General features: G+C 52.4%; 3 protein-coding genes across 3 annotated transcripts in view; 2 read left to right on the top strand and 1 right to left on the bottom strand.

Annotated features, from left to right (window-relative positions):
* Positions 1-3,947, top strand: part of LOC119357782 (protein-tyrosine-phosphatase PTP1-like) — an 11,252-nt gene extending 7,305 nt beyond the window's left edge. Inside the window, exons 7-10 of the mRNA XM_037624616.1 lie at positions 2,122-2,264; positions 2,343-2,484; positions 3,221-3,304; positions 3,473-3,947. Of these exons, the coding sequence (XP_037480513.1) occupies positions 2,122-2,264; positions 2,343-2,484; positions 3,221-3,292 (357 nt within the window). The 3' untranslated portion in view covers positions 3,293-3,304; positions 3,473-3,947. The remainder of the gene's footprint in view (positions 1-2,121; positions 2,265-2,342; positions 2,485-3,220; positions 3,305-3,472) is intronic.
* Positions 3,948-5,252: 1,305 nt separating this feature from the next.
* Positions 5,253-6,640, top strand: LOC119354172 (cytochrome b6-f complex iron-sulfur subunit, chloroplastic-like). Its single transcript, XM_037620883.1, has 4 exons — positions 5,253-5,413; positions 5,577-5,918; positions 6,041-6,223; positions 6,345-6,640. Exons 1-4 carry the CDS (start codon positions 5,372-5,374, stop codon positions 6,444-6,446), a joined length of 669 nt encoding a protein of 222 aa, XP_037476780.1. The 5' UTR covers positions 5,253-5,371; the 3' UTR covers positions 6,447-6,640.
* A 546-nt stretch (positions 6,641-7,186) lies between these two features.
* On the bottom strand, positions 7,187-8,895 carry LOC119354171. The gene has a single exon (XM_037620882.1). The coding sequence runs from the start codon at positions 8,699-8,701 to the stop codon at positions 7,586-7,588; it is 1,116 nt and encodes a 371-aa protein (XP_037476779.1). The 5' UTR covers positions 8,702-8,895; the 3' UTR covers positions 7,187-7,585.
* Positions 8,896-9,610: the final 715 nt, after the last annotated feature.

Here is a 9,610-nt window from a genome sequence, read left to right as displayed (position 1 = left end):
GGGCAGCCGCCGCCCCAGCTGCCGGCCCCACCGCCGCCCGCTGCCATGCCTCCATGGCCACAGTGGCCGGCCCCGACCCTCGCTGCGTCCCCCACGCCATCCGGGTCCGTGCGGCCGTAGCCGCAGCTGCCGGCCCCGCCACCGCCCAGCACGGGGCCCGGGCCACCCATGTAGGGAGGCGTACCGATCCAGCAAGTGCGCTTCCCGCCGTCGCCGTCCCCAATACCGGCCTGGCTGACCGGATCATCGCCGCCACCCGTCTACACGTCGGCTGGAGACCCGGCGGCACCCACTCTGCAGTTCGGTGATCCCTCCGGCTCGGCGGGGCACTCCATGGGCCGCGGCCATGCTGACCGGGCACCCCAATCCTCGCTGCTTCGCACCTCCGAGCCAGTCGGCCACGGCGCTCCGACTCAGACACCGCCGCAGTTTGCCAAACTGAACTTCGCCACTTATGACGGCACGGAGGACCCCCTCAACTGGCTCAACCAGTGCGAGCAGTTCTTTCACGGGCAGCGCACCCTTGCCTCGGAGCGTACCTGGCTCGCCTCTTACCACCTCCATGGTGCGGCACAGACCTAGTACTACGCCCTCGAGCAGGACGAGGGCAGCATGCCCCCTTGGGAGCGCTTTCACGAGCTCTGCCTTCTTCGTTTTGGGCCACCGATCCGCAGGAGTCGCCTGGCAGAGCTAGGCCGCCTTCCCTTCACCTCCACGGTTCAGGACTTCGCCGACCGTTTCTAGGCCCTGGCATGCCACGCGTCGGGCGTGACGGCACAGCAGCGGGCCGACCTCTTCGTCGGTGGACTTCCGGATCACATCCGCGTGGATGTGGAGCTTCGGGGACCCCAGGATCTCCAGACGGCCATGTACTACGCCCGCGCGTTCGAGCGCCGCGCGGTGGCCAGCCAGCAGGCATCACCGTCCCGGGCCGCTGGGCCGCTACCCGGGCCGGATGTTCCCGCGCAGGGTCGGCCTGCTCAGGCTTCTGCGGCACCCCTCGCCGCGACCGCGGCGCGCCCGTTCCGCCGGCTCACCTCGGCCGAGCTACTCGAGCGTCGCCGCCAAGGGTTGTGCTTCAACTGCGACGAGCCCTACACGCCTGGCCACGTCTGCCCGTGACTCTTCTACCTGGAGGCTGCAGACTACATTGAGGAGGACGCCGTCACCGCCGACCTAACTGCCCCAGCTGTCGCGAAGGTGTTTGACGCTGGTTGATCACCTCGAGGAGTTCAGCAAGCGCTTCCCCACCTTACAGCTCGAGGACGAGCTGTTTGTGCAGGCGGAGAGAAGTGTTATGACCGTCATATTAGGGGCTTAGCCCAGTGGGTTGTGGCCCAAGTTATCTTATTGTTATTAGGGGCTTAGCCCAATTATCTTATCGTTTGCTTAGGAGTCAAGTAAACCTCTCTATATAAGGAGAGGAGATGTATCAATCTAATCAAGCAAGAAGCAATCATTATTTGCTCGGCTTCCCTTAGGGAGCTGGGAGACCTAACCCTAGCCGCCTCTTGCGCCGCCGCCGCCTCTTCTCCACCACGCAAGGACGGCGCCCAGCCGCCGGCCGCCGCGCCCTCGTCCTCCTCCTCCTCCATCGTTCCCCTACAATCTCCGTCCTAGAACCGGCAGAACCCTAGCTCCTAACAGACGTGGTTTAGACTGTAACCAAACAAGGCCTAAGGTTGTTTTGATGAGTTGTTCTTTAACAATATATAGCACATAAGCATGTTCTGTTCATATTTATTATTCTATTTTGGCATAGTGAATCAGTGATCATGTCATCATTACGTGCCACTTCATAATTTCCTGTATAGTCTGTACATCAACTTTTACTGTTTTTTAAACTTTGTTTTATTGTTTGAATGTAGTTATAGAAAAAGCATGTGGTGACATTCTAGATCATTATGCCATGCTGCACCCTTTAACTGATTTCGTTATTTGACTTGGAGTTATACGCTCAAGCTTCTGTTAAGTTTTTTATAGGATGGCGCTGTAGTGGTCTTCATTTCTGCCGTGTTCAGATTTAAGATCTGAAAAGTTGCTTATTTGTTAGCACTTACCAGTATTTCTAGAAACATTTTATGGTTAAAGATCTTCTGATCGTTGTTTTTCATGATGTAGTCAGGCAAGGTTCATTCTGTACTCCATATAGAGTATCCTGATTGGCCCGACCATGGCGTACCAACAAGCACTGATGCTGTGCGACAAATTCAAAAACGGTTACATCACATTCCGAGAGAACATCCTATAGTTGCACATTGCAGGTTTGCTTCAGCTTAATGCTATGCTACCCTTTGCTCATTTTTTTATTCTCTTAACATTATTTTGGTCTCTTTCTTCAGTGCAGGAATTGGGAGAACTGGTGCTTACATCACCATCCATAGTTCAATTGAGGGAATTCTCCTTGGAGACACAAGCTCTTATGATCTTGTTGAAACTGTAAAAAAATTTAGGTCCCAGCGAACTGGAATGGTTCAAACTGAGGTGCATTCTGTTTCATTCTTACTCCTATCATCTTCATCTAAAAAAGAATATACCCCAGTGCCAGCATAATTTAAGCACATGAGACTTAGGCCTTGCTAACAGATGTTCTCTCATGTTACGAAATAGTTAATGAAATAGAAGAAATCTATTTCATTTGTTGCAATGCAAGTAATTATCTACAATTTCAAGGCAAAACATTGCCTGCTGTGTAATCCTAACTTGCCTTCATCGGCATCTTGCGCATAGAGTTGTTAGGTTAAGGTACAGTACAGGGTAAATTAGTTTTTCTTTTGTCGTTCCCTCATCCTTGAATTTGATCATGCGACACCTGCCATAGCAGGGAGTTTAGTGTTAGTTTTGCGGAGCTTATTCAAACTGTACTTTCTTGGCGTAAGTCTTCAACTGAACGAAGCTGGTTTAGTATCTTATTACTGGTCATGCATACCCTGAACAGCCTGGTAACACATGTATAGAATAAGTTGTGGGTAGTAATTCCAATACACAGTTCCAGTCGACCATTGCATCTACTCCCTCCGTTCCAAATTACTCGTCGCAGAAATGGATGTATCTAGAACTAAAATACATCTAGATACATCCATACCTGCGACAAGTAATTCGGAACGGAGGGAGTAATACTGCTGAACGTGCTAATAGTATTTATTATGTTTATTGCATGAACAGTTTAGTGCTTTTTATGTGTATTTAGATGTTGTATTGGCATATATTTGCTTTTCAGCAACAATACATGTTCTGCTACCGTGCAATTGCGGATGAGCTGAAAGATCTGCTGAGGTCGTCAGGCCGTTGAGGTATTTCTAAGGTAGGCTGCAAGATGCGCATGCAGTGTTGCTGCAAATGGTCAACTGTAATTATTATTCTCACTGTATGCTGTTTTTTTTTTTTTTTTGCGAAAGCACTGTATGCTGTTTGTATATGCTGTATAGCTAAACTGTAATTATTATTCTCACTGTATGCTGTTTCTTTGTAGGAAGAAGTGGACTGCTACTGTATTGTCGCCCTTCTATTTCCATCGTAAACCATAGCTTCTTGTTGCTTGTTGCGTTTGTTAGGGCAGTGCATTAAGATCACTTTGCCACCTCTATTTCGACCTGGTCTCCAATATTGTTAAGACAACTGCTTGTTGATTGTTTAAGAATCAGTAGAGTTTACAACATCTGGTGGACCCAAGCATGTAAACAGCCCTCCGGGAATCATTCCTCGACCAAACAGTAGCAGAATCATGGGTCCCTTTCCCTTGTGGATGATTTATATTGTTTCCCAAGACACCACGAAGATGAATGCCAGGCGTATATAGTTAGATGCGACCAATGCATCGTTGATTGTATCGAAATTGAAAACTGGGCATCTGGGACGATTATTTGATTATCTACTTAGTCCCTGTGGGAGCCTTTCTCGGAGTTGTTGAAAATGTATCCACTAGTGTTATCCAAGTCTTCTATCTATACTACTCCCTCTGTAAAGAAATATAAGAGTGTTTAGACCACTAAAGAGTGACTACTAGCAAACTCTCGTGCGGCAGCATGCTATGCATCTCAGGGAGCGTAACTGAACCGACCTTCCTAGTAAACGGCAGATGATAGGCCGCATACAATGCAATGTGCTTGTGAAAAGGAACCGGTCTTTTCTTAATCACCAATGCTTATTTGTAGTGAACATCAGATCTTAGGCATGTCACCATGCATGTCACATATATTGAAATTTAAATTTGAAATGTGTTACTCCTATTTGAAAACTTTACGTTTGCATTATACTCCCTCCGTTCCAAATTACTCGTCACAGAAATGGATGTATCTAGAACTAAGATACATCTAGATACGTCCATACTTGCGACAAGTAATTAGGAATGGAGAGAGTAGTATCTATAAATATTTGAATTAGTGTTGTATTAATATTTAGCAACGCCACGCTCGAAACGAGTAGTACTACATCTTAGGCCCTGCTTGAAATGTCGTTTTTCAGCCCATTACACCTGTAAAACATCCCCTCCGTAAAAGAAAACCGCTGGGCTTCGACTAGGTGCTTGGAACGCCGTTTTCAGGCTGTAAAAAATACACCCGTTTTTGCTTTTACACCCGGAACAGGCCCGTAAACGATACAGATCTTTGGGCGCCGTATTTCCCCACCTCCTCGCTCGAGACTATATATTGAGCGTTGCGCCGCCGTAACGAGGGACGGGAGGCGTCGCCGGCGTCCACGACGCGGCAGGGGTGAGGCGCTGGCTATTTACAGGGATGAGAGATGCCGTCCGCTCCGAAGCCGGCGAGGTCCCCGGCGACCGCGATATGCGCGGGGTCTAAGGGCAGGCGGCCGTTTGAACGTGATGTTGACGGCGGCGAGCGGCGGCCGCTCGCTCCCTCCTCCTGCTCCAAGCGGCCAGATCCGCACCATGCTCGCGGTCACCTCTGCCCCCTCCCCATCCTTTGGATGTTTGTCGTATTTCTTCAATCATCGTTGGATGATACAGTGCTGAGACACATCGGGGCCGCTTGGGTGTTGCAATCTGACGGCGGACTACAGGTGAAAATGTATTCGGTTGTATTTTACTGGTGTACAGTAATATCCAGGTGTAACAATTTACAGTTGTAAAGTTTCACAGACATTCCAAGCGGGGCCTTACTGGTTTCGTAAATCTGCATTGCACTGTGCCGATAAGGCCCCCGTAACGTCTGCTCGGGGGCGTGTGGCAGCCTAGCCACCCACAAGGCACGCAACATGTGGTTCTCGGAGCCGGTTCGCTGCGCATCAACCAATCACCGGCCGCCCCTTCACCACTTCCCGCAGGGACATATAACCCGCGCCTCATCTGCAAGCCTGTGGTGGACACAGGCAGTGCTAGCTCGCTCGATCGATCGTCCTCTCAACCACCATGGCCTCCACCGCGCTCTCCACCGCCTCCAACCCCACCCAGGTAACCACTCCTCCCTTCTTCCTGCCGCCGTCTGATCTCTTCATCTTCTCTTCTCGGTGGATTCCTGGTCTTTTCATTCTTCTTGCGTCCCATTTTGTGCTGTACTTTCGGTGCGCGAGAGAGCCAGGTTCGTTATGCTTGCTGAGAACATGTTGGTGCGCAGCTCTGCCGGACCCGCGCGAGCGCGCTGTGCAAGCCCGTCAAGGGCCTGGGCTTCGGCCGGGAGCGCATCCCGAGGAACATCACCTGCATGGCCGGCAGCATCTCCGCGGACCGCGTGCCGGACATGAGCAAGAGGGAGCTGATGAACCTGCTCCTGCTGGGCGCCATCTCGCTCCCCACCTTCGGCATGCTCGTCCCCTACGGCTCCTTCCTCGTCCCGGCCGGCTCCGGGAGCAACGCCGGAGGCGTCGCCGCCAAGGACAAGCTCGGCAACGACATCCTCGTCGAGGACTGGCTCAAGACGCACGGCCCCAACGACCGCACGCTCGCCCAGGGGCTCAAGGTACGTATCTTCAGATTCACGCGGTCATTCTGAGGCGTTCACAAGCTATATGCAAGCAGAGATGAAGCTGATGGATCAGCCCAGGGCAAGATAAACTTGCTGAAATTGTGTGCATGTTGCAGGGTGATCCTACCTACCTTGTGGTTGAGTCCGACAAGACCCTCGCCACCTACGGGATCAACGCCGTGTGCACGCATCTTGGATGCGTCGTGCCGTGGAACGCCGCCGAGAACAAGTTCCTCTGCCCCTGCCATGGATCCCAGTACAACAACCAGGGCAAGGTCGTCCGTGGGCCTGCACCTCTGGTAAGATGCCCTCCTAGTCCCATCTCATGTTCTCAACTGAACCTTTCTGAAGAATCCATTGTTTGCTTGCTCAACTGAACCGAACCAAGCTGACCTCATCTGCATTGCTCTTGTGAAACAGTCGCTGGCCCTGGTTCACGCGGACGTTGACGACGGCAAGGTCGTCTTCGTGCCGTGGGTGGAGACCGACTTCAGGACCGGCGACAACCCGTGGTGGAAATAAGCGACGCAAGCTCCGGCAGCAATGCTCACTTGTGTGATATGTTAAGCCTCCTGCCAGTCCTAAGAACGCTGCTATAAGACTACTCCTGCTATAAATGCACCTGTTTCTTGTATCCAGTTATATGTATACAGTCTATGGAAGGAGAAACCTTTTTCATTGCATATATAGTAGTATCACATTTTGAGGGCTCTGAATCTGGTAGTACCTACGATGTAGACGACTCTTTTTCTATAGCAGATCAAACCTGAACCTGAATCTACACCTAGATAGCAATCTGAATAGTTAAAGAGGTAGCATGGCATATCTGCAGCATTGTTCAAAAGGGCAATGCAGAGTCGATATGTTCTGGGAATGATACAAGCCACTGTCTCTAGAGGCTATTCTCTCAAGTATATTTGGCATAGCTTCTCTGTTCAGAAACGGCACTTTCCTCTTGAATCAAGTCAACAATGGAACTCTAATTGTTTCTCCCTAGTTCTACTCGAAGATTCGAGCCATTCTAATAAGTAGAGAATCATCCGGATATGTTCAAATTAGTTCAAAAAAATCTGGGCATGTTAATGCCAGAAAAAGAGCGGGTCAGGATAAACAGCAAGTGTAAAAAATGAAGAAATGAAACAATGTGGGTTACCAAAAGCAAGCAATCAAAATTTCTGGCATACAAGAACAAAGCTAGAGCGAATTCAGTACATTAAGCTTTCACAAGAACAAATATGCAAACATTCGCATCAAAGCTAGAGTAGATATATAGGACATTCATGGGCCATGATACATCCAGCATCAAGCATATTATGAATACAAAATGCAGAAACATTCTGTTTCGCAGATAAAAAAATCTTCTAGTAGAATATATATGAATCCAATCCCACATTACAGTAACCTGCTACTAGTACTAATCACACCAAATGTACTCACATAATAACAATTCAAGAATCTATTTCACTCGACGAAAATTGTGATATCCATGACCCATCCATCCTCCACCTCCCTCACCTATACAGCTACCAAGAGTAACCCCAGCAGAAACAGTGAACATTTACCACGGCAATGCAAAAATCTTAGCTCAGATATAAGCGATCATCAGAATGAACCAGCTGCAGGAACAGCCCATGCGGCCATGGCTCTTCCTCCCCTTGCGCCTACGGAGAGTGGGACTCACCTTCCGGCGGCTTCCCCTCCACCGAGTAGACTTCCGTGGCGGGTGGCGGCGCGTACATCACCTGACGGAATGGCGGCATGGAGCGCGGGACGCCGTAGACGCCACCGACGCCCCCAGACGAGTAGAGATCTCCCGGGGCTTCGTTTCTCCCCCCACCGACAATGTGGTAAACCGGCCCGGGCATGTAGCCGCCGTGCCCAGCCGCGTCGAGGTAGTGGACCGGGCGAACAGGCACGTAGTACACCGGCTGCCCCATGTACGGTGGCGGCGGGGCCGGCCACGGGGCGCTCTCCGGGACGTATGGCACCAGAGGAGCGCCCAGTACGGGAGCCGGCGCGTCGTCGTCGTCGTCGCCTTGCGCCACCTCCGCGTCAGACTTGGGCTGCGCGCCCGTGCCGGGGCTGGGCTCCTCGGAGGTCGTGTCGAAGCCGAAGAGGTAGTCCGGGACCTCCGAGACGATCGAGGAGGCCTCGGATCGGCCGCGCTCGATGGAACCGGGCGGCGGGGCATTGAGCTGGTCGACGAACCACTGGTCGGAGGAGGCGTCGCCGACGCCGGAGAGCACGGAGCCGAACGCGCCCGCAGGGGAGTGGTCCGGCGAGGCGGCGAAGAGGAAGAGGCGCAGGCGGGGCGGCTTGATGGCGGTGGCGGCGAGGCTGTGGACGCGGTCGAGCTCCTCCATGAGGTTGTCGACGTCGTCGTCGGAGGAGACGGAGATGAGCGCGTCGAGGTCGTCGTGCGGGAGCTGGTACCGGAGCGCCGGGGTGGGCTCGCCGGGGACGAAGAGCGCGGGGGCGAGCTTGGCGAGCGCGGCGAAGAGGACGGCGTGGGAGGTGGTGCGCGGGACGGAGACGATGCGGGTCTCGCCGCCGACGTAGCGGAGCTGGTGGTCACCCGGGCGCGGCAGGATGCGGCCGCCGAAGCTGCACATGAGGCGCACGAACGCGGCCCCGTGCGGCTGCGCACGCGGAGGAGGCGGGTGGTGGTGGCCGCCGCCGCCGCCGTTGCCGTTGCTGCTGGTGGTGCTGCCGGCCCCGGCGCGGGGGGTGGAGGTGGCCGAGGAGGCGTCGTGGTGGTGCGACGACGATGACGTCATGGGCGCCGGCCGGGGGGCGATGGCAGGGCGGGGGTGGAGGCAGGCTGTGTGCCGCCGCAGGAGGTGTTAATTGCGAGGTGGCATTGGGATATGGGAATCGCAACTTGCGAGGAGAGAGAGAGAGAGAGGGCGAGATTTTCTAGTCCTATATGGTTCGGGGGGAGCTGGGCCCGTTTGCTAGCTGTGATCCAAACCGGAGCAGTCATTCCTTTCCTGTCCTACTACTACAACTTTTGAAATTTTGAATTTTTAAGCTATGGTAAATGGTGATTCTCGTTGCCAGTGGGAAATCAGTACTTACAACTTTCCTACTGTGCTTCATTTTTTATTTTTTTAATCGTTTTCTAAAAATATATATTTTCCAGAGCGATTCCATAAGGCAGTGTGACACGAAGGAAAATCGTTTCGCCAATAGAAACGCACAAGACACGAGAATGTATCCTCGTTCACCTTTTCCATGGTTGCTTTTCTCCAACGAGAACATGTTTGGGTTCCGGATGATCCGAGAGTCCAGACCCAGACCCAGACCCAGACCCGGTAAGGGACAAAATTATTGATCCCAGAGACATTCCGTCACCTGATCTTGCACAGAGCCCTAGGGAAACGACATGTCTAGGACTCCTCCGTTGCTCTCTCCCCTCCCCTCCCCACGGATCTCGACATGGACGCCAATGCCGGCCGTAGTCCTCCCAGTCTTTTCTGCTGCTAAAATATTCCCGAATAAAGTCGGGATCCCGTCGTTCGACCAAACCTCGTAAACTAGATTGGGTCCGCGCCCTGGCGCGAGGGTGCCGGTCCCAACGTTTTCAAAACAGGTAATGCTAAGTCAGTATTAACCTAAGTTTAATACTATCTGCAATCATAATGGATAACATGCAGTGAAGAATATGATAGGAGCGGGACATAGAT

Source organism: Triticum dicoccoides, chromosome 2A, assembly GCF_002162155.2.
Source record: "Triticum dicoccoides isolate Atlit2015 ecotype Zavitan chromosome 2A, WEW_v2.0, whole genome shotgun sequence".
Classification (NCBI taxonomy): domain Eukaryota; kingdom Viridiplantae; phylum Streptophyta; class Magnoliopsida; order Poales; family Poaceae; genus Triticum; species Triticum dicoccoides.
The sequence above is the reverse complement of the archived record's forward strand: the minus strand, read 5'-3'. Positions and strand labels throughout refer to the sequence as shown.

Excerpts from the sequence above, each read along its gene's own strand:
- LOC119354172 (XM_037620883.1), top strand. The coding sequence starts at position 5,372 with ATGGCCTCCACCGCGCTCTCCACCGCCTCCAACCCCACCCAG. Across the intron at positions 5,414-5,576 it reads CCGCCTCCAACCCCACCCAG|CTCTGCCGGACCCGCGCGAG; the intron begins GTAACCACTCCT and ends GTTGGTGCGCAG. Across the intron at positions 6,224-6,344 it reads TCCGTGGGCCTGCACCTCTG|TCGCTGGCCCTGGTTCACGC; the intron begins GTAAGATGCCCT and ends CTTGTGAAACAG.
- LOC119354171 (XM_037620882.1), bottom strand. The coding sequence starts at position 8,701 with ATGACGTCATCGTCGTCGCACCACCACGACGCCTCCTCGGCCACCTCC.